At 37.5% G+C, this 24,564-nt stretch overlaps 1 protein-coding gene across 3 annotated transcripts in view; it reads left to right on the forward strand.

The window, feature by feature from the left end:
- The window catches only part of DGKH (diacylglycerol kinase eta), a 162,553-nt gene that overhangs the window by 73,941 nt on the left and 64,048 nt on the right, over window positions 1-24,564 (forward strand). For 2 of the 3 annotated variants that reach the window (XM_050331892.1, XM_050331894.1), the window contains exons 3-4: window positions 10,816-10,926; window positions 13,185-13,265. In XM_050331892.1, the coding sequence (XP_050187849.1) occupies window positions 10,816-10,926; window positions 13,185-13,265 (192 nt within the window). Of the gene's footprint in view, window positions 1-10,815; window positions 10,927-13,184; window positions 13,266-24,564 lie in introns of those variants that run through there. The other variant, XM_050331895.1, reaches the window with a different exon arrangement.

Here is a 24,564-nt window from a genome sequence, read left to right on the forward strand (position 1 = left end):
GTTTGTGACTTTCTGTCTTCTGATGCAGATGTTGGATGAAAGTGGGCCAGAAAAGTTTCAAGTGATAAAATGGGATACCTGAATAAGATGATGGATAACCCCTTCCTGCAAATCTGTATAAAGTTAGTATTACCTTGGAGGAAAGTGTGGACTAAAATATCTTTTTATGCCTCTTCTAGGTCCTTTATGAGACTCTGATTTTGTTAGTAGAGATGGAGGATACATCATTAAACAAAGATTTCAGAATACTTTTGAGCTTTTTTGAAGCGGAAGTAGAATTTACCTTTTTTATCTCCCATGAAAAGTAGCTGTTGCATCATTATATGAAAGTAAGCACACTGTAAAAGACATAGGTGCTCTTACCTTCAAGGTGCCAAATCGTCTTATACAATGGATATGTAAAGGGGCAAGTTTTATAAAACTGAGAAGATTTTTGTATAGAAAGTATTTTCCTCAACTAAAAACACCCCCAAACCTGACAACCATAGTCAAGTTTTATTCTAGAACACTTATTCCATATTTTTAGTTTTAATTGGTTTTACACTAGGCATATTGTTAATAGCAATTAAAATTTTTTAAAAGGAAAAAATTACCATCAACCAGTTTAAAACTGAAAAGGCAAAGTCCATACTTAACAGCTCAACTTGCCAAAAGGAGACAAGCGAGTGACTACTACATTTGTTGTATTTTAGCAATAAGAGCTGTCGAACAGCAAATGGAATGGGAAATGCTACTTTATTGTATGATACTGGGGTGCTAGAAAAGATTCTCCAATGTTCAGGCATGATTTACCTTTGGTATGTCCATGCTAACTGTGTCCGGTTACCTCCTTCTCCATCTGTACCCTGAAATATGTTTGAGGGGGATCCACTCCCTGATTTTCTCATGGATTGAAGAGAGGCATTGCATTGTATTTCAGAGCTCAAGGGTTTGGACATGGAGTAAGAGCTGAAACCTGTATACAGCCAGAGAAGAGGTTCCTTGATGGATAGACAAGCATGCGCCTCATTGTATAAAAGCCTGAGAAGTACTGATCTGCCCTGTTCTGGTCAGAGATGTTTGTTTCTGGGGAAGAAGCTTTACTGTGTTTTCTGAATGAGAGAAAATAGGAGGTACATGAATGATCCTGGTCACAAAGGGAATGTGAATTCAAAAGTAATTACAGGCTCTTATTTCCTGTCAGTAAACAGAGGGGAAGGGAGGGTCTGTTGTGTGTTATTCTTCTGCTTTCCAGTCTGCTTGTCTCAAAAGAGAGAATTTCCTCCACTCATTGTAATATGAGAATTCTGTTTTCACCAGAGCTGCTGCTAAAGGAAAGGAAAATATGATTTTACCATGAGAATCTATGGTAAAATAGTAACAGCTGAAACCCTGTCCTTTATTGAAAGCACGTGGCTTTTTTGGGCAATTCATAGGGTCATAGAATAGTTTGGGTAGGAAGGCACCTTAAAGATCATCTAGTTCCAATCCCCCTGCCATGGACAGGGACACTTTCCATGAGACCAAGTTGCTCAAATCCCCATCCAGCCTGGCCTTGAACACTTCCAGGGATGGGAAATCTACAACTTCTTTGGGCACTATCCTCACTGTAAAGAATTTCTTTCTTGTTTCTAATCTAAACCTACCCTGTTTCAGTTTAAAGGCATTTCTCATTGTCCTGTCACTAGATGCCCATGTCCCTTTTTCATAAGCTCTTTCTAAGTACTAAAATTAGTCAGCACTCCTGTAGTAATAAGCTGTTTTCAAAATTTGTAGTGGTTCAGTAGGTACACATGTAATGTTTATATGTAGCTCCATAAGCAAATGAATGTATCAGCATAACGTTTCTTCACGGTGAGGAACTATTATCCTTCTTCTCTCTGTTCAGAATAGAGATGTAATGAATAAGCCACCTAAAAGAAGTTACTGAAAGCTGTTTGAGATAGTCCTACAGTCTTAAAAGCAGTCTACTGCATGGGTGAACAAGGTACTTCTGAAAAAACCTACATAGAATGGAACAGTACAAAAGGCGGAAACACTGACAGGTGACCCAGAAGGAATTCAGAGAAACAGTCATGCAGGGCTGGGGTTAGTAAAGCCAAAGCCCACCTGGAGTAGAGTCTAGCAAAGTAGAATCTAGCCAGGGGACACATTAATTAAGCATATGGAAAAAGCCAAAATACTCGGTCTTGATCTTTATTGTTCAGACCAGCCTTCTGCAATTCCAGGTGCCCAAAACCAGTTGAAGGTGAAGAAGGATTAAGTTTGGGAACACTTAAACTGCATGAACACAAGTATCTTGGCCCAAGAATGAGTATCTTGGGCTACATATTCAAGTGCTGAGGGAACCACTTGATGGCCTTTGCAAGGCAACTGGGGGAGGCTGTTGAGGACTGAAAGAAAGCAAATATCACTCATATTCAGAGCAAGAAGAAGGTTCTGTGGAAGTACAGACCAGCCTGCCTCACCTCAGTCCTTTGGAAGGTGATGAAGCAAGAAGTCTTATGATCAGTGGCACAGAGTCCAGGTGGTCATTCACTACTGGTGTACCCCTCAGGTTGTTTGTGAGGACAGTGCTGTGTAACATCTCCATTAATGGCCAGGATGATAATGCAGAGTATATATGGACAATGCAAACTGAGGAGAAGTGGAGTGACTGATACAGCAGATGACTGTGTTACCATACAGGGGAGGGACTGCTGTTTGATTCTGTATCAACTATGATCCTTAATTGTGAATATATTTAATCTGAACCTACAGTACCATTATTAGTTACAGATTACAAGTATTAAAAAATTCCTGTGTTATTCCTTGTCTCAAAATGCAGTTTTTTTGTCCTGCAGCTTTGTTTACAGTTCTGTGCTTTTCAACATTCTTTCCTATAATTTTGATCTATAAGGATAGGGATTGGGAAGTTTTCTTTAGCTCCATTTTTATTACTTCTGAAGTCCCCATCTTTCAAAAAGCCATTTCTGAACATTTTCGATTAAAATGAAATGCCACCTCTAGTAAGATGCTCAATAAAACACTAAGAAATCACAATCAGACTCATGTGGAGGAGAATAAAGAAGGTAATTTTTTTCAGTGAGGAGGTCGTAGAACACACAGTAACTGATTTGCCTCAAGTCACGCATAAAACCTGCAGTCAAGCTGGGAATAGATTTCCAGCCTCTGGAATAGCCATCCTATATTTCCACTTCCTCTAAATATTTTTGATGATAATCAAAAGGATTTTTCACTATCTGTAAACAATTAGCTCTTCTAAGTGCTTGTTGCTGTATATTCTTTTACTGTAAATGGTTTTTTTCCTGTGTGGCATATTTCGCTAGTATAATACTGTCATCACTCAAATTAGATTTCCAGTCTTCTTACTTAAAGATGAACATTTTGGTAATGGGAAGTACATTAGTATTTGTCTCTCTATATATAGGTGAGAGATCCTTACATTTGAGTTATTATGGAATTAAAGGTTTTATTGACTTAGCTATTCTTGAAGTAGAGTGTTAAGCTAAGACTATTACATCGGGAAAATACTAGAAAATGTAATTCAAAATATGATTAATATGTGTCCAGGATTTTATTTACCATACTGTAAACCAAAATTAGGGCCAGTATAGACTTTCAATGTAGTGCAGCCAGTGAATTAGGTCAAAACATGTAGTCTCTGTATCTGTGGAAATCAGAAACACTATAAAAATGCAGGAATGCTTGGATACTCTGTTAATAAATTTCTCTGTTTCTAATTCTAAATATATCAGGATTTTGCAGATCGTGAGGCTACAACATCCAGGAAACTTGTGTCAGTTTGTCTCCATAGATTTGAATATTGAGTAAAATACCAACTGCAATGACCAATCACTGTCTAACAGTGACTGGTCATTTAGAAAAGGCTAAGGAGTGAATGGATGGTATTTTTACATTTGTCATAAAAATCAGTGAGACTTAGTTGGTTTAAATCTTTCTGCTCCGAGCATGTGTAATTTAAACAGAACAACTATTGATGCTCCAAATGGTAGCTGTGAAATACTGCTCCAGGTTAGCTGAATTGTGTAATAACACCAAGACTCTTATATCTTTGGCATCAAGTCACAGTCCTGTGAAGTGTTTTATCCTTTTTCAGTGTGTTGCAGCTCTTTCATGCCCTGATTAATGAGAACAGAGAGTAAGATTGACATGTTGTATATGAATGGAAGAGTTTAAATACTTGTACTGCAGATAAAGTTTCTTCTCTGTAGATATAATCTAGTATCGATTTATATCCAAAATAGGGGGTTTGTTTCATTGTTTGTTTTTTCCTAGTGTAATGTTTTATCCTAATATGGAAAGATCTTATTCATTTTTGATAAGTGATACAACCTCTATTTTTAAATCAATCTGCTAATTGAACTTGATCTTCCTACAAAGATATTTTTATTATGACAGTTTATCTGCAATTTCATATTTACTTCATATCTTACTACATTGCCATTTATTCCAATTACAGAAAGCCAAAAGCTTTTTTTTATTATTTATTTTAACAATAGTAATGCAAAATCTGTTTCCTTAGCATAGACGGGGAGAGAACATGAAGGGAGAATGAGGCTGAGGAAGAAGTGCACTGCATGAGCTGTGTAATTGCATCTATTTGTACTACAGTTTCATTTAGTCTAGAATCCATCTGCATATGGACTATAAGAATATAGTATGTTTGGAAAACATACTATTTATTATCACACAGAAATGGTTATGCTTAATCACAGGTTGGGGGGGAAGTGTGTGGGGGTGTGGCTGTCTTTCATTTTGAGATGTTGGAAAGCTGTATTCTCAAATCTAGATAGTCTGGTTTATCTCTTTAATGGGAGAGGGATAATTGTTATCAACAATGACATACTGAGCACATGCAACTTGCTGGAGCAGGTCCAGCAAAGAGCAACCAGGCTGGTGAAGGGACTTGAGCACAAGTCCTGTGAGGAGAGGCTGAGGGAGCTGGGGTTGTTTAGTCTGGAGAAGAGGAGGCTCAGGGGTGACCTCATCACTCTCTACAACTCCCTGAGAGGAGGTTGTAGCCAGGTAGGGGTCAGTCTCTTCTCCCAGGCAATCAGCAATAGGACAAGAGGGCATGGGCTTAAGCTCTGCCAGGGGAGGTTTAGGTTGGATATTAGAAAGAAGTTCTTTACAGAGAGAGCGATCAGGCATTGGAATGGCCTGCCCAGAGAGGTGGTGGATTCACCGTCCCTGGAGGTTTTTAAGATGAGGCTGGATGTGGCACTGAGTACAATGATCTAGTAATCCCAGTGGGGTTGTACCAAGGGTTGGACTTGATGATCTCAACGGTCTCTTCCAACCCAGTTAATTCTATGATTCTATGATTTTGTGATTTCTCTATCACTAATGCAACTCGGAGGATGTGTTAGCAGCAGCAGCCTGGAGCATCGCAGTTGAGGCAAGCACGGGGTGTTTTAGGTACCCCATGATAGAGCTCCACTGAACTACCATTTCTTGATAGCACCTTTTTTTATTAAGATTTTCTTGAAATTAAAGTGATGTTATATAGTCAATATGATCATATCGGTTTTCAAATTTATTTTTATGATTTTAGCTGCGTAAATTCATAGGCTCTTTGGTTTTAATTTTCAGATGTTAGGCTCCTTTCATTATGAACAGGAATCTTAAATAAAAATGTAACATTGCATGGAGCAGCTGATAAAGTTTTTATTCTTAGTAGATAAAAATCTATTTTTATTTTGGCATAACTAATGAAAAATCTGTCAGCATAAGTGACAGTAGTGGAAGCTGCTATACAGAGGTTGTCAAAAAAATCACAAGCTTGGAGTTCCTGAGTCATAATTTTAATCAAAATCAAGTGTTTGATTGTCACATTTTTAATAATAAAAGTAATTCTTGATGCGTTGAACACATGGAATATTTTAAGGGACTATGAGTTAATATGAGCTGTGAGACTTTACTTTGTAATGAAGACACTGCCATACCTATGCAGACAGTGAAAATGTACCAAACTGTTCACAATACTAAAAAGAAGAGGGTTGGTTTTATTTCCACATACAGATATGGTGTACTTGAATTTGTATGCTCCCTTTTTTGTACTTGCTGTCTGCCTCTACAATTTCTTGTGACAGCAAGCTTCATGAAATCACTACCTGCTCTGTAAAGATGTGCTGCTGCTTTTTAGTTTTGTTAAGCTGATCTCAATATAGTTTCATCACATTTCTCCTGTTATAAAATTGCAGGCTTTGGTGAGCAATAGTTCTGCAGTCACCTTACTCTTCTTTAATGCTTTTTTAATCATTGCTCATGTTACCCCATTTGTCTTCTGCTCTTCAAACTGAAGAGTTCCTGCTTATTTTCGTCTCTTGTAAGGCAGCTGCTGTTCTGTGAATCATTTGTGTTGCACTTCTCTGTACCTTCTCTTAACCCCGTTTCTTGAGTTGGAGAGAGCAGAACTGTCTGGTACAATGCTGTTATATAGCAGCAAAATTATATTATCTGTCTTGGTTTTGTTGCTTTTCTTAGTGGCAACCTAAGTTTTCTAGCATTTCTGGCTGTGGTTGAGCTTGGAGAGCTGTGAATTGTGGTTCCCAGATCCCTTCTTCACTCAAAGTTGATGTGAGAATATTAGTGAGGTTTGTGAGGTTTAGATTTTTTCCCTGAAGCAACTTTCAGTTCACAACATGCCACTTTTTCCAATTCAGTTCTAACAAAAATTCTTCAGTATTCTTTGTCGGGAAGCCTTGCCAAAGGCTTTTTAAGAATCCAGGTCTACAGGATCTTCATTTATCCACATGCTTTTCTCTACACTTCCTGAACTCATGGTAGGTAGCAGGACAGTATTTTCCTTTACAAAAGCAGGGTTGTCAGATACGTATGGGCTCAGCAATATTCTTTCGTTTGGACTCTACTCTCTTACTAGGAGTGGATGTTAGTATCAGTGGTCCTTTCAGGACCTCCAAGGCTCTCAGTTTGGTGTCATCTGGTCCACATGACTTAGTGATTTGAGTGGTCTAGTACTTCCTGTACATGCCCTCTATGTCAGTGAAGCTGTTCTGATGTTACGGGGAACATTCAGTATGAGATACCATCTCGTCATCTCCACTGGTAAAGACAGATGCCAAGAATTTGAAGAGCTTCTTTGCTGTGATCTTATCCTTGAGTACCCTTTTCGTACCCCTGTTGGAAAATGATCCTGACAACCTGCTAGCTGTCTTTCATCTTTTAAAGTATTTATGAACATTTTAGTCTCAGCATGAGCATCTGTTGTAAGGTGATTCTAAAATTCTTCTTCACCTCTTAATTTCCTGTTTACATTTGACTGCACTGTTTTATGGTCTTTCCTGTTCTCATTTTCATCCTACTCACTTTCAGAAATTTCCTCATGTTGTTTTACTCACTCTCCTGACACATTTGGAGCAGCGTGTCCACTTATGTATATGAAGAGGGGCACAGGAAAGAGCTTTATCTTTAATCATTCAGTGTTTTAGTTTGCAATTGCCAATAATGTGTCCATAATCAGTTTACTGTTTTCTAAATTCAGAATATTTTATCCTTTCTTTGGGTCTTTCAAGCAGCAGCAGGAGAAGAAAATTTGTCTTTTGCAGAAATGTGGAACTTTATAAAGTGAGTTAGAAGTAAGGGAAGTTGGTTGAAAACTGTTAGTTTTGAATTTTCAGGTGTTATATACTGGATATTTTAAAATCTGCTGATATGATATCTCTCATTTTTAGTGATCAGAATACCTACAAATCCAATTTTTTTTTTTTTTGTCATGTAGATTTTGGAGATGTAGAGTTGCATTCAACATTCTTACATAATTGAACACATATGTACACTTTCTTAATTTTGTGAAGTTACTTTTATAATTAGATTTCTTCAGGAAAATATGTGGAGCACTGTGATGTTGTGATTATAACATTGTCAATCATTTTGCTTCTTTAATGGCTAAAGTACTAAAGATTGTTAGTAACTTTATAATAGTTGTTCTATTCTATTCTGCTTTCTTCTAATTATAGTCCCATACTTCTTGAGGGACCTTGTATTACTGGATGATACAAAATGCAGTATGGGGAGTTTAGAGATTTTGGCAAGCTAATGAGAGGTGAATCTGTAAAAAGTGAGACATAGAGTGGGATTGTGGGATCTGCCCTTTTTGTTTCTCCGAAATTACAATAGGAAAGTAGTTAATATAATTGGAGTGATTATTGCTTATGCTTCAGATTTAATATCCAGCTGAGATTAATTATAAAAAGGTTTCTCAGAACAGTGAGATCTTGGAGCACTGTCTTAATTGCCATTGGGAGAAGAAAAGGAACTGATAGCTCTCTTAAGGTGTAGTTATAGCCTGATCAATTATTTTGAATATGACCTTTTGAATATGTTTGTAGGCAATAATGTGGACCCAAATTCAGCAATGTGAGAGTCCCTTCCAATACCAAATTACTGGAAGTGCTGTAACTTGATTATAGACTTGGGAAAACATTATTAGCAGATTACCTAATGACTCAATTTGCAGATGGAATTTTCAACTTCATTTTAAAGTCTAAATAAAGTTAATTAAGGATATTGGGTTAAAGCTTTGTGCTCAATTTTGATGCCTGCAGCCATGAAATTGTCTGCTTAAGATGTCCAAACTCAGTCCAATATTGTTATTGGTGGTAAAATGTAAACTTCAAATGTATACTTCTTGAAGTGCTTACACTTCTTGGGGAAATGTTTAGCAGCCTAGTATTTTTTGAAAATTTTGATACAAAAATAAATTCTGTAGAGCCTGCATGGTTATTTACTGCCAGCTTTAGGAATTTAATTTTAAATGGCTGATTTGCAAAATAGATTTAATTTTGAAGTTATTGGTTTGACATTAGGGATATTGGTGTTTAATGGATGAGTAGAAGTAGGAGAAAATGGTTTATATAGGCATGAAAATTACGTGAAAGAGTTAACTAATTCTTTAGTGAATAATAGTGCAAGGTTTAGTGTGATTTATGTTCTTTGAACAGAGTTTATAATTTCAAAAAGCATTCAGCATAATATATGTTCTTTGTCTCTTAGTACACACAATGTGTTTTAGGGAATATAGATTTCCTTCCATTTTGGAAATTTTTCCAGTAAGTCAGTGCCTGCCACAAATGCAGAGTACTGATTCCTTGGAACTGCATTTCTCTGCTCTTAACATCTTCTGACCCTTAAAAAACACACAAGTCATTTACTGCCATCCCATTTGATGAGCTTCTGAAATCTCAGAGAGTGATGTGAAGCACAGGTGCTGCATGGCTACAGGAGGCAGCTTTGAATAAGCACTTGTATTCACTAACTGATTACGTCTATTTATATCATTGAAACTATCTTATCTTAGAGTCTGATCAGAAAATTGCAAACTGTCTTGAGATGGTGTGTGCTGAGCAGACCCTTTCTGCTGGGAATTGCCACCCCTTAGCTAGAGCAGGAGGGCTGACTGAATGCATTGGTCCAGATTGCTGGCATGTGAAGCAAACTGTGACAAATCTGAACTTTCAGCTGTGATGTTTGATCTGAGAGGGTTGCTTTTTTGAGAGCATTTATTCAATAGCTTTGTGATCGTTGGACCATATTCTTAGTTTGTGATGTTAGGACCATCTAAATGAAGGGTGCAATCTGTGTACATAACAGCAGCGTTTCTCATTTCAAGGAAATGGTAGGAACATTATAGTGCTTTCTACTTTTTCTGTGTTTTCATTATTTGCATTAAAGTTACGGAGAATATGACATCTGATAACAGAAGAAGATGTTTATGAGCTTTAGGTCAGGTCTTGGTAAAGTTTCTAAACGATTTATAATAATGTCAAATGATATTTATATCACATTGTCTAGAAATTGTATTACAAGGCTCTCATTACATTACTACACTACAAAGTGGAAATATTCTGGAAATAGTAACTTTAGAATATAATATAAAAATGTACTTGCTTTTTCTCATACCTTTCGTGTGCTTCAAAACTGAAGAAAATCTATTTTGAGATTTGTGCAATTATATGCTGTGTCATGTCATTTTGTCTGATTAAGTGGAGAATTTATGTAATTGCTTGCATGAATCCCACACACAGTGGTGAAAGCAGCATACACATTTAAATTTGTCTCTTACTCATTTCAAAAATGGGCTTTATATAGGCAGGGTTCAATCTGCAGTGGAAAGATTAGGATCGGCGAATCATTTTTTGCCTAAAAATATTTGCGTGGTAAAAATATCCCTAGCTGTTGCTGTTCTCACACTTCCCATATAATAATTATCCCTAATGGTAAGCTGATTTCATGCTGAAGGCTGCAGTTCAGCAATGCACTTGGAAGTCATGCATGACTTGCATAATACTGGATCATTCCCTTTGTTTTAAAGGTGTAATTCATGTGCTTGAATTAGACACACATTTAAGTACCTTGTTGAATTACTGTGGCTATGTGGAAATTGTTTTTCTCCTCAACATAATCAAATTTGGAACTGAAAGGGTAGCCATAGATGGCTTTGGCGCTTTTTTTCTGAGTTGTGCCAACATCAGCTGTTGATCACTTCAATATTTGTGAGTTTGCAGCTATCCAGACAATTGAATTCTTTTGTATTTGTCTTCACAATAATTATATACCTCTCAACTACCTTTTCAGTTTACATTTTAAATTAGCATTTTGCCAGCATTGTCATTGTTTAAATAATAGCAATGCAAAATCTGGTTGTCCAGAGAATTAGTCTCAATTTAATGCGAATAAATACAAGTTTAAATGTTATATGAGGTGTAACATAAATTTTGAAAAGTGTAACTTTATATATGTAGCTATTTCTATATGTATTTACCTTGTCTTCTGTATTTTAATATTTTTCAGACAAGTATAAAAGAAGGATTACTGCTGAAGCAAACCAGCTCTTTTCAAAGGTGGAAAAAGCGTTATTTCAAACTTCGAGGTCGTACCCTTTATTATGCTAAGGATTCAAAGGTAATTGTATGTTGTTAGTATCTAATGCCATACATATGTAACTTAATTTTGTTTAGATTTGTAAGTTCAATAATAACAACAATAATAATTTAGTGATTTGTCCATGGTGGATTTATTTTAAAACTTCTGTATATAAGATGTAGCGTGTTAAATTAACCTTACTAAGGGAGATTGGTGATTTCTCTTGATTTTTTCAAAATGAACTTTATCACAGTTATTTTAACCTTTTTGGCTATTCAGACAAATAATAAACTCATTTTAAGGAGTTGGAGGTTCTTTTGGGGGAATGGCTCTCAGAAAGTTAAAAAAGTAGAAACTGCGTAATGCTCAGAAGTTATCCCTCAAACTGTTATATTCATTTTATTATAATAATAATAGTATTAAAACTCTTGTAGCCTGATGCCCATATTACTGTTGAAATCTGCAAAAACTGATATATAAGGGAAAAAGCTGTTTTCCATCAATTGAATTTTATTTGGTGGGAAAATTGGAGGTGGGCAGAGGGGAATACTTGTCTCTTTTTTGAAAGGCATTTCCTTCCTCCCCCTCAAGGCTGAGACCAAAGCATTTTGGCTTGTTGGGCTGACTTGGATTTTGCTATTCCATAGCTGTGGGTGTTACTTTCCTTTACCTGTGGGTTTGGAGCTGTAGGTGAGGTTCTTCGGGTCTCCATCATGTTTTACAGCCTGGCCTTCTCAATAAATCTCTTTCTAAGGCACAGAGATCTCTCTCTCAAGGACTACAGGACTGTAATTGCATGGTGCACAGTTGTGTGGCTGTAACGAATCAGGAAAAGTATCATCATTCCAATGAGTCCAGTGCTGAAGTTACCTCTGTTTTCACACCCCTTTGCACCTGGTGCTACCACAAGCAGTTTATATAGAGAATAAACATGGCAGATAAGAGCTTTGAGAAAGGCAACATCAACACACAGTATGATCCTGGGCTGTTTTGAAAATGTGAGCCTGCCCTGTTAGATGAGGAATATGAGCTATTTGCACACTCTGGGTGTATGTCCTTGCTATCTTGGGAGCCATGGAACTATTGGAGTGTGTCCAAAGGAGGGCCTCGAAGATGATTGGAGGGCTGGGAGCACTTCTCTTATGAAGACAGGCTGAAATAGCTGAGGTTATGTCCCAGGTTGGACTTGGCTCCTAGCCAAGTGCCTGGACCACAGGGACAAGACCTTGAGCAAAACCATGACAGGTTATTGAGCCTGGAGAAGAGCAAGCTCCGGGGACCTTACAGCAACCTTCCAGTACCTACAGGGGCTACAGGGGAACTGGGACTTTTGAAAAGCACATAGGACAAGGGAGAATGGCTTTAAACTGAAAGAGGAGGGATTTGAATATCAGATTCAAGGAAAAAATTCTTGACAGTGAGGTTGGTGAGACACTGGAACAAGTTGCCCATAGAAAGTGTGGATGCCCTATCCATGGAAGTGTTCAAGGATGGGGCTTTGAGCAACTTGGACCATGGCAGGGGGGCTTGGAACTAGATGATCTTTAAGGTCCCTTCCAACCAAAACCATTCTGTGATTCTATAATAAAGATGAGAAAAAGAGGTGTTAAGAGTTAGCAATACTCATAACAATAAAGTGCAAATACTCTGTAAGGTTGAATCCAGACATGCTGGATCTCCCCCAGCATGGATTCTCCCTCCCATGGCATAGGGCTAAAAAAGAAGCATTGTCGTTTGTGTTCCCCTCTGTGCTTCAAAACCCATCATGTGCATAATAGAGCCTAATTAATACTTTGCCAGAGGCTGGGTTGTTTACAGTAGACATATATTTGTCTTGTTGGAACATCAAACAAAGGAGTGGAAGGGATCTCTTCAGGCCCTTGAGCTCCATTTTCTGGTATGGATACTGTATCATAGATTTCTTCAGGAATTCCATCCTAATACTGATCAATTATCTGATGTTTTACTAAGTGTGAATCTCGTTCCTCTGACACCACAGTAGACACCCTAAAGCTGCATCACTTTAAAGAAACCCCTTCTTCTAAAAGAGGTATTAAAGCAATATAATTTTTGGAGCCATTTTTTCATGCTCTCATGTATCCTTAGATAGCAAATAGGACTGTATTTAGGGGCCAGCTATGAAGGATATCACATCATCAGTGTGTTCCCTGTGTTTTTTTTCCCATTTTTATTTTCTAATTTGAATGGACAAAATGGAATCGAAGCACATATTGTGAGCATACCTGAAAGCGGACTCAGACTAAATTTAATGCTTTTATGTTCTTTACCATTCACAGTCTCTAATATTTGATGAAGTTGACCTGTCAGATGCCAGCGTAGCTGAATCGAGCACAAAGAATGTCAACAACAGCTTCACGGTATGGAACAATTTTAATACTGCTCTTGAAAGCTATGGATAGACTGTTACTAAGAACATCAAGAATCCTCTCAATTGCTTATTTTCCTCCATTTGGAAATAACATGTCTTATATTTGGAAATGGTATAATGTATGAGAACAGTACCACATCAACTATAGAACATTTTATTTCAGTGATTTTTTCAGCAGAAATGTCAGATAACAGTTCTTTCAAAGACAATGATATAAGGAATTAAAAATACAGCAAGATTCAGTATTAGTACTTTCATAGTACTTACTAGTACAGCTTGCGTTTGTGATGTCATTTTTCTTTGAGGTGACATGCTGAATTAAATCAAATGTAATTGTGTTTTTGTTTCAATTTTTTATCATAACATTTTTGGTTTCCGTCATATTGAAGTGTATTTTATTTTTTTTGTTGCCAGTCATACCCCTGTGTATTTCCAAGTCAGGTGGAAAAGCTGTCCTTACAGTCATGCCTTGATTTTGATACTGGTGTAAAAAACATAGTGTTCATAAGTTCCCTCTGTAAGTTCACAGGTGTTTTAGATTTATTGTTCAACTACTTTGTTAGAACTAAGTGATAATGTCTGACACAGTTGACTCTCAGGTAAGCTGATTCTTAACCTCTGGAAAAGTATATTTTTTGAACAAGAATTAGTTATGAAGAACACCATGGGGTAAAGTTGACCTTCTAAAGGTCTTGAGTTGTCCCACTGACTGAAATGGCATCCTTTTTCTTAACCTGCATATCCCATTATTCTCTATTAAAATGCTGATTTTCCATTTTCCTGAGAATTTTAATTCCACAGGTGGTCTATATTACCAGTCTTGTATTTTCTTCTCCAAGGCAGTCAAATGTAAGCCTCATGAAAGCTTTGTAGGTCTTCCTTACTCTAGTACTTCCCAGACAGCTACTGAAGTAGTCAGAGACTTCAAAGATGTGCTCGAGTTGGCCTGGACAATCTGTCTTGTTGTATAAATCTAAGCTTCTTTACTGATGAAGAATGCAGCTAAAAAGAGTACTTTGACAGAAGGTCTCAGATCAGGTGGTGGCTGTGTAAGGTACTAGCTTGCCTTTTGAAAAGATTTTGTTGTCTAGAAGCTCTGTTCTTCAGAAATGTGGCATGTTTAGGGTTCCCCCCCCCCCCGTTTTTTTTTTTCCTTGTGTAAGGTTTGGTGTTTTGATATCGTTTATAATCCTTTAGGCCCATTCAGTATCTCATTCTTCATCAAAAGCATGATTCTAGTATCTAGAATTCTGGAGAAGACAGTAGTGAAAAAAGAAATCTCGGGGGCTACAGCTTTAACAGCTGACACTGTTTATTTTCACGTCCTGGGTAATTTAGGGCAAACAATGTTTTCTCTAAGGAGTCTACAAATTAATTTTGAAAAATTATTTAGATTTAAGCTCTCCTGTATTGAAGAGTCATCTGATTTGACTGTGAAATATGGTAATAGTCGTCATTTTGCTTAATCTTTTGGCATCTTTCTTTGTGTTTGCCTAACCCAGTCTCCCAGCAACATAGTTCTGTGAAGTACGACATCTCTGACCTCGCCTGCGCTGGGTTGGAGTCGGGATTGGGGGTGGAGTGGGTGGTTAGTTTTCCAGCAATACTCCTTATAAATAAAAAGAAACATTTCTTTTTACTTTTTATTTTCTTCAATCTTAAAAAGAGAATCCTTGCCTTTTTTAAAATTATGAGGTTTTTTTATGTTCTAGATACTCTGTTAGCATTCTCTTTGTTAAGAAAGCAAAAATTAAATCCTTAACTTTAGCCTTCTCTAGTTAATGTCCTCCTCTTGTTTCTTTGTCCCAAGAGAGAATATTTTTAACACAAACTGACGCAGATGGAATATACGCCAAATGACCATTTTTCCAGGAAAATACACCTTTAAATATTTATATTAAAATTACTATTTTATTTTCTTTTTACAAATACTTTTGTCATTTCACTTAAGTCCCCCCACTCCCCTCAATTTCCTACCCCCAGCTTGTAGAAGTTACTTGTTTGCCTTCTCTTGCCCTTTCTAGTTTGTCTGTTTGGAGGCAGAGGTGTGTGTGTCAAGATTTTCCATAGTCTTTTTTTGGATAAAATTCAAGCCCTAAAATTAGTCATAACACACAGATTTAAGGTTGAGTTTATTTGTAATGCACAAGTTGCAGAATATTTTATGTAACTAAATATCACTGTTTATTCACCAGAATTACTTTTCCTTTCTTACTGCAAACAAGTTGAGTTTAAGAGGAAAGTTGAGATAAATAAATATCTGCTAATTAAAATTTGGCCACAACAACCCCCTGCAGCGCTTCAGGCTGGGGACAGAGTGGCTGGAGAGCACCCAGGTGGAAAGGGACCTGGAGGTGGTGATCGACAGGAGGCTCAACATGAGCCAGCAGTGTGCCCAGGTGGCCAAGAAGGCCAATGGCATCCTGGCCTGGATCAGGAACAGTGTGGCCAGCAGGAGCAGGGAAGTGATCCTTCCCCTGTACTCTGCGTTGGTGAGGCCGCACCTTGAGTATTGTGTTCAGCTCTGGGCCCCTCAGTTCAGAAAGGATATTGAGGTGCTGGAGCGGGTCCAGAGAAGAGCAACCAGGCTGGTGAAGGGACTTGAGCACAAGTCCTATGAGGAGAGGCTGAGGGAGCTGGGGTTGTTTATTCTGGAGAAGAGAAGGCTTAGAGGTGACCTCATCACTCTCTTCAACTACCTGAAGGGAAGTTATAGCCAGGTGGGGGTTGGTCTCTTCTCCCAGGCAACCAACAACAGGACAAGGGGACATGGGCTCAAGCTCTGCCAGGGGAAGTTTAGGTTAGATGTTAGGAAGAAATTCTTTACAGAGAGGGTGATCAGGCATTGGAACTGCCTGCCCAGAGAGGTGGTGGATTCACCATCCCTGGAGGTTTTTAAACAGAGATTGGACATGGCCCTTAGTGCCATGATATAGTAATTAGAGTTGGATCGGGGGTTGGACTTGATGATCTTGGAGGTCTTTTCCAACCCAATCTATTCTATGATTTTATGATTCTAAAATGAGGAGCTGGTAAATTTAAATCAGATCATCTGTTTCATTTTTTTCTTTATTGCTGATGATGTTACTTTTCAATGAACAATCAACTCACTTCTAGCAATTATCTCCTAGTGCACAATCTTGCACTGGGATGTCTTTTAAGAGATTATAGGTGTTTTGTAGTTCTGAGCATCCTCACCTAGAGGTTATTAAATAGAACAAAAGGTGTCCCTTGACTTCAGAGTCTTTATGTAAGACACTCAAGGCCAGATTCTTCCTACTGTCTTGTTAGGTACCAGTCTCCCAAGTCCATGGGAAGAAAAAAAGGTGACATTTGGCTTAGGTTTCTACCTCTGCCTTGTTTTTGATGATGAGGTACTGATGCACATTAACAAGGAAAAGAAAATCTGGAGGTGTTAACCTCCTCAACTGCCTTTCAGTTGTTGAGCCCACATGGTTCTATAAAATGCCCTGGCTTATTATAAATCTATCCTAGAGTCCCAAGTTAAATGCACAGGCATCATGTGACAGCACCTGTATTTAATCCATCTGAACTCTTGTTTGAAACATTTAATTCAGTTATGGGTTTTTTGGTGGTAAAAAGATGGAAAATAATAATTTTATGGTAGAAATACTGGTTTTGAGGCACTGCTTTGTACAGCTGGCTTTAGACATTTGATTTGGGTTAGGTCAACTTCTAGTGCATCTAAGAATTATATAAAACCATAGACACTCAATTTCTTACTATATGTTTATTTAGGAAAGTGAAAATTCTGGCTAGATTAATTCTGTTATTTAATTGCATCTGAGAGTAAAAGAGGAAATAATTTCACTGTCATTCTGGAAGGTGCCCTCCAGGAATAACGTACTTTAGGGTAATCAGGATGGGGATTCAGCTTGCCCTAACTTCAGTGTGGGACCTGATGGGTTCATAGGCTCCTAAATTTAGGTATCTAAGATAAGATTAATAGCTCTTTAAAGCATATTTCTCTAGTTACTCAGTTCAGTTTAGACTCCACTGATTAGTAACTAACTCTCTCTGAGCTACAATAGGAGCTTTGTCATCCAGGGCACCTAATTCAGCTTTCTGAATTAGGTGCTGAATCAACGGCTTTTTGTGGAATATACATCTTATGAAAGTTGTCATCTTGAGAGGGAGGAAGCTGCAGTAGGCAGATCTACTGTCCTGGAAAACCTGCTGCGATTCTTAGTAATTAGAAATTGGCTGGAAAAGAGACTTTATATTCCAGTTAATAACACTGATTACTAGGATTCTGGATATGCTTGCAAAAATGTCTACTATAATAATTTTTGCTGATTTATTGGGTTTAGCAATGCTGCAGACCATATAGAGTCCTAATTATTTATTGGATGGACAAATAATTCCTTGGAGAAAACTCCTAATGTGCTGGGCTTTGATGAAGTATTCTCACCTAATGTTATGACATGAAGACAGCAGAAACCTATAAACCATTTGGCTTTTGCATTTTATATTTTTTATTACCTCATCCTGATTTGACTAATTGCCAAGGTAAATAATATTTGTAAATATTTTTCTATACTCTTTCCTATGCTTGTTGTTCTCCTGATTGTTATTCTGCAGCATCATCTTGTATGCGAAGTGACATGTTTGACACTCTCTGAAGCACAAATCACAGACATTTGGGATTATTTTATAAATTAATGCTTGTTTACATTGGTTATGGATCCCATGTTTTGTCTGTTTTCTGCAGCATCATCATATTATGCATTTTTGTTACCTCTATATTATACTAAGATTCTTTTTCTATTAATGTGGAGCTGTCTGTAATTCATAAATACTTTATCTATGGTTCTGTTGTTTTTCTGTGGTGTGTATTTCTTTGTTTTTACTAACACTGAATTTTTTCAAGTCACTGTACTGTGTGCTTAATACCTTACTTGGCTCACTTTGAAGTGCCTTGGAGATCAAGGGGGAAAGTAAGTAATCAAAATTTTGTGCTGCCTGTAAATGAATATTTATCGCTATACTGCAACTTTACGCTCCTCTTCCGGTTTAAGAATTACACCACAAATTTTCATCAGAGAATAGTAAGGTGCTTATTTTCTACTAATCTTTTCTCATATTAAAAATTCCTCTTATCCATCTTACTTTTTTACATCCCTTAACTTTTCATCTCATTGCATGATCGGGAATAAAGATACTGAGTCTTTTCAGTTCAGTGACTGAACTAAACATGATTATGGATCAGGCTGATGTTTTAACTTTTTTCAGCAGAAGTACTTAATTTAGTTCAAATTGATCCCTTTAATTAATCCCTTTAGGGTTTTTGGGTTTTTTTAAGTATTTTTTCATATTATATTAAAAAAAGACCCAAACAAAAAATTAATGTCATTTCATCAAAGTTAGTCCCTGAATGTAATTTTTTTACAAAACCTTAGTGGTTTTTTTTCTCTAATTTCCACGCTTTTGGTGAGACCAGTTCATTTTGACCTGAAAGTAGAGGATTCTGCTTAATATGTTTTTACACAATCAAACACACAAATCTGTATGCATTTGTCTGTGCTTTTCTTGATATTCTATAGATTTGGATTAGTTTTGAAAAAACTAAACATTTGTTTTTGCTGATTTTCCTTTGACCTATTATTTTTAAATGGTTAAGTTTTTTTTATAGGTTAATGAGGCCAAATAGTGCTTCAAGTATGGTTAAAATTTATATGGTTTTCTTCTAGTTTGTATTGTTTTCTTCCAGACCTGATTGCCTTATTTCCTATCCATATTTCTCAATGTAGCATATCTTATGTCTTGGCTGGGGATGTAAAGTTTATTGGCATATCATTTATGTGGAACCAGCTTAAAGGATAAAGTAATTCTTTTCATCTTTGAATCCTCCTGTACAGCTGCTGTTTTTAATGGGAGGTTGCCCAGTTGCACTGGAAACTCAATTCTTGCGATTCATCAGAATTTCAAGTTGAGTATTTCAATGGTCCTGAAAGGCGAATTGCTTTCTAGCAGCTTATTGCAGTCCTGCTGCTTCCAACATCAGTTGGCTCTCTGCTTGTCATTGAGATTAGCTGCTTCTAATTGATTTTAGGGAATTAACTTCTAATATTCACTCTAGGCTTGGAAAACAGAATGTGTTGCCAGACTTTTCCAGTATGTTTCAGGGATAGTGTTATATTCTCTGGACTTGAACATATTTTGCTTGCTTTCCTGCCACTCAGATTTTTTCAGAGTTATTTGAGACTTTTCTTTAGGGACTAAAAGAACTTCAGGGAATATGAGAACTGCTTAACCTCCCCCAAGCCAAATTAGGAGGAAATGAGAAGAGTCTTTTCCCAAAGGGGTTTAAAACCTTTCATCTTTATGTTTGGGCACTTCAGTCTTCTTTCTTTTCAAATAGCAGAGACAAAGACAGATATCCCTAAAGCTGTGAATAAGTATCCTAAAACTCAGGCCTTTTTTCCTTATTTAAATAACATCAATTTTCCTTATTTAAATAATATCAATTCAGTTTTATTACTCACTCTTGATTGTCCTAAAGTTCAAGGTCTTGAGCTTTATTTAAGTACAGAAAGCTTATGGATGCCAATGGAAGTATTTCTCTGCTGTTGTCTTGCATGTTTACAAAATCCAATTTACTGCAGTTCCATCTCAGTGGACATCAGGAGATGGGTTTCTTTACTGATAACCTCAAACCTGTTATTTTTTCCTAAGGGACACTCACCTAAGGGTTACAGGGACTTTTTCTGGTTTCTGCTGCTTTTCTTTCACTGTCTTACTTATTTATTTAGTTTGGTGAAATCATCCTCCTGCTCCTGTATTGGGAGACCCTGGGATTATGGGCTTAGCAACCACCCTCAAAGCCTTGGCTTGTCTCAGACTTGAGGTCTGAAACTGAACCAGGTTCCTCTGGTTTGAGTTATTGCTAAGCAAGCTTTTTTCACTGCCTTGTTTGTAGCCTGGATAGATTAACCTTTCTGGTTTGCTCTGTACGAATACTCTGGAGCACAGCTATCTGCAGGTTTTTTTTCTTTGTAAAAATCTATTTTGAGTAAGTGTCTATATATAGTCTCTGTTGATGTTCCCTTGAAGGGAGATATTCTTGCTTGACTTTTCCCTTTAATAAACCACAGGGACATGAAAGGAATGGATTTGTGTTTGGAAACATGCTTCTGTTTTTTATCCTTTGAATGTGCAATAATCTCCTGGGTTTGGGTATGTTTTGAAATTTCCTTTGCATTCCAGTTGTGTGTTGATGTTGTTAACAGTATATATTGATGATAGTGGGAGTTCATACACATTTGCAGATGTCTTGTCTTTAAGTACCTTCCTCTGTGAGCTGAATCCCACTCTCAGAGGCATTGTGTTTTAAGTTTTGCCCTTAGATTTTCAGAAGGGTCAGTGCATGGCAGTGTTTCCAGATGGGGGAATGGCATATCCAGACATTCTCCGTGCCCTGTTTGCAGTCTAGTGCAGACTGACAGAGCCCGGGGTCTCTTGTTATCTCCAGGAGGTAGGATATCGCTGAAAAATGGCTCAAGTTTCTGTGCTAGCTTCATCAGCATGACTCAGCTTTGCATAGGTAGCTAACTCTTGGAACTGATATGGTTTTTCCCTAGTTGTGAACTGTCTGCTGTTTCACACAGATCGTGATTAGCCTCTAAGTAATGAAGGCTTTTTGGTGCTCCCAGCCCTACCAATACTCAAACCACAAAAAGAGAAGGGAAGTGCTTTGTATTCCATTTTGTTCAATTTTCCACTCAGGGTTGGTTTTTCTTTTGGGTTTTTTTTATTTATTTTTTCCCCAATATTCAGGCAACTTAGAAACAAAACAAAAACTGAAATAGCAAATTAATATGTGAGGAAAGAAAAAATTAGACAAAAGCAATTAGTGTGTGCTTTTGATGCACTTAGGGTTTTTTCCTCCATTTAGCACTTGCTCATATTCCCCCCACCCTCTGACAGTGACAAAACAATGTAATGAAGCTGAGAGCTCTTTGAGTAGCTTTGGGTGTGACTTTCAAATTTTAAGCTCCTTATCTCTGACTTGATGCACTGACTCCCTTTCCCTAGAGTGTCTGGAGCTGTTGAACCTTTAAGTTTCATTATGAAAAAGCAATAAAGCATTTCAGGTATGAGGGTAAAGTCCATAGATGAATCACTTGAGACTGATCTGTTACAAGAAAGCTGAACACTTTTCAGAAGAGGAAGACAAGAGGATGCTTAAAAATGGGACCATTCTGGACTCTATTGTACATTTTCATTCTGGTTACATTTGCCTGGAGCTTGTTTTCCACAGATTTCATGCTTAGCAGAAATTTTTCAAAAATAGCTTGCAGAAAATTTCTCTTTTTCACTCATGAAGCAGTTGGGATGTGTGGAGAATAAACACTGAGGATTGCCAGATTTCATTCTTCCTGCAGTTTTATATTCTCTGATGTTTCTTTCTCTTCTTGCTTTAAAAGTGGTTAAAATACCTGGGGAAACCTTAGAAAGTATCCCTCACTGTAGTGCCTGTATACCAAATAATTTTATAAATAAAGCCACTGGTGTAAACTTTGACTAAATTTCCTGTTCCTAGTGAATAAGGATCCCTGGCTTCAGGCAGCTGGATCATGTTTAAACAGGCATCTGTTATTACAGACAAAAAAAATAGTCACTTGCTGTTTTGTTTTGTATACATTTGCACCTAATGCCATTAAATATATAACTAAATGCTTTCCTTAAAGCACAGAAGCCATCCCATCTCACAGATGTGTAATGAGCTGGTGAAGCCAGAGCTAAGGGCACAGCAGTGCTGAGTAATGGGCTTAACAAATCTTTATGTAAGGACTTTAAAGAAACATGCAGGCCTTAAACTATATATAGCAGTTTCCAGTTTGCATTTACAAGAATGGCTTATTAGTTTAGCAATATTTAAATGCTGATATAAAATGAATTTCTAATTCTTCAATCCAAATTCATGGAACTTTCCTACCCTGCTTCTTGTAACTGTCTCTTTATAAAGTTATGCTTCTGCAGGAATAATCTTTTTCTGTTCGAAGTTGGTTGACATTGAATACATGAGGTCAGATCTGGGGAACTGGATTTCTGACAAATCGACCTTTGCTGGATACTTTTGCAGTTCAAGGCTGGACATGTTGTAACAGGATTACTTGATTTACGTGGATTCTCTTTTCACAGAATCACATTGTAATTTGGGGGTTGGAAGGGACTTCTGGAGGTCATCTGGTCCATCCTTTCTGCTGAAGCAGGGCGACCTAGACCAGGCTGCCCAGATCTAGATGGCTTTTCAGTATCACCAAGGAAGGAGATTTCACAAGTGCCTTGAGCAACCTGTGCCAGTGCTCAGTCACCCTCATTGTAAAACATTCCTGATGTTTACAGAGAGACTTCTGTGTTTCAGGTTGTGCCCACTGCCTCTTAACTTTTCACTGTGCACCACTGGAAAGAGCCTGACTCAGTTCTCTGCACCTTCCCTTCAGGGATTTATGTGTATAAGATCCCCCTGTGCCTTCTGTTCTTTAGGCTAAACAGTCCCTAGCTCTCTCAGGCTCTCCTCACATGTCACATACTCCAGTTCCTTCATCATCTTTGTGGTACTTCCCTGGACTGTATACAGTATGTCCATGTATCTGTTGTACTGAGGAGCCAATAACTGGGCACAGCACTCCAGGTGAGGCCTCATCAGGGCAGAATAAAGTCACAATAGACCTTTTACCTTTTTCAGTGGAATAACCATTTTTGTCCTGCCTTCTATCTAAGCCCACTTGTTCTGGTGTACTGGTGCAGGAGATGCTGTGTGGGACTAACCCTTTTGTTCCCCCTGGTAAGAGTTTTTACTGTGGGGGCCAAAACCTCACATTACTTCAATAATTGTGAGCTTGGCAACGGTGAAATAGGAGAAGGCCAGAAAAAAGAGGGAAGCAGCATTTTAGTGGAGTAGACAGAGCTAATTGTTCTGATTATAAATTCTGTATTGTACTCAGGCAAATATAATAGCCATTTATTATTTGCCTCACTTTTAAATCCTCTGCTCTCTGTGTAATTTATACTTTTGCCTGGCTTGACTCATCTTGAAAAATAATCGTGACGATTCACCGTAAAGCACCAACTAACTACACCTTTGACGGTGACAGTACTGTTATAATTTATGTAGTATCTGGAATCCAAGAAATTATAAGTACTGAAAGTTGTCCAACTGTTAGCACTGTGATTTTTCAGACAACTTCTGGTAGGTACGGGAGCATCCATGATACCAGCAGTCTACTCCCACCTCTGTCCCCAAGGACAGGGGAATGGAGGGGTGGGCAGACAGAAAGCAAAGGAGGCATAATGTGTTATCCTACTATTTGCCAGTACTGACTCAGCAATGTCCATAAGCACAGAGAAGTTACAAAGCATTTAATCTGTTATGTTCCTGCCCCAAGCACTGAATGCAGTCCCTAAGAGAAGTGTTGGGATGCTCTCTCTGTATCACCCTTTCTTCATTATTTCCAGAAAGATATTTTAAAAGTATCTGTCCAAAGAACAGGAACCATTTCCCCACCCCTTTCAGATTCTAAGTGATGTTCCAACATTACTAATTTAATTCAAGATCAGCCATACAAAGTGCTATTAGTGTAATGCCTGATAATGGTTCAGAGTAGCTGAAGGTGCCTTAATGCAAATATCATGTTGCAGGAAGCAGAGTGCTTTACAATAGCTGCTTTGTTGCTGCTTAGATGTAGACCATTGTTTTCTTGATTAGCAAATACAGTGTCTGTATTTTTTAATTAATAAAAGAAACCAGAAATGGAGCCACCAAGGTTTGAAAACTGTATTTTCTTACATATTGCTGATAGTACAAAATATATTAAAAATTAGGCAATAGACCTCTGTTGAACTCTCTATGATTTTATTTTACAGATTGTAAGTCTAAATCCATTTGCCTGAAGGCATATAGAATGTTATTGGTAAAATTATGCCCGTTGTAAATAGAAAGTGCTTTCAAAATTACACTGAATTTGATGGCAATTTTGTTTCCTTTCAAGATATTAAACTTGTTCAATTTACACTTGACTGTGTAAATTTCATCGAAGTAATTTCAAGATGTCTGTATACATATGTATATATGAGGATGTGTATATTTTGAGAAGCCAAATTATTGTAGCTTGTGTGAAAATCCCAATTTATGGCAAGACCTATGTGGTGACGGACCTCCTTTTGTCTCCTTCATTCCTCACTCAAAAAAAGTCCCATAATTTTCTGAACAGAGCAGGAACATTATTCCAGTAATGGGCCATTTTTCTTCCTATTCAGACCTT

This window comes from Myiozetetes cayanensis, unplaced genomic scaffold, assembly GCF_022539395.1.
Source record: "Myiozetetes cayanensis isolate MyiCay16 unplaced genomic scaffold, myiCay2020 scf5-8, whole genome shotgun sequence".
Lineage (NCBI taxonomy): Eukaryota > Metazoa > Chordata > Aves > Passeriformes > Tyrannidae > Myiozetetes > Myiozetetes cayanensis.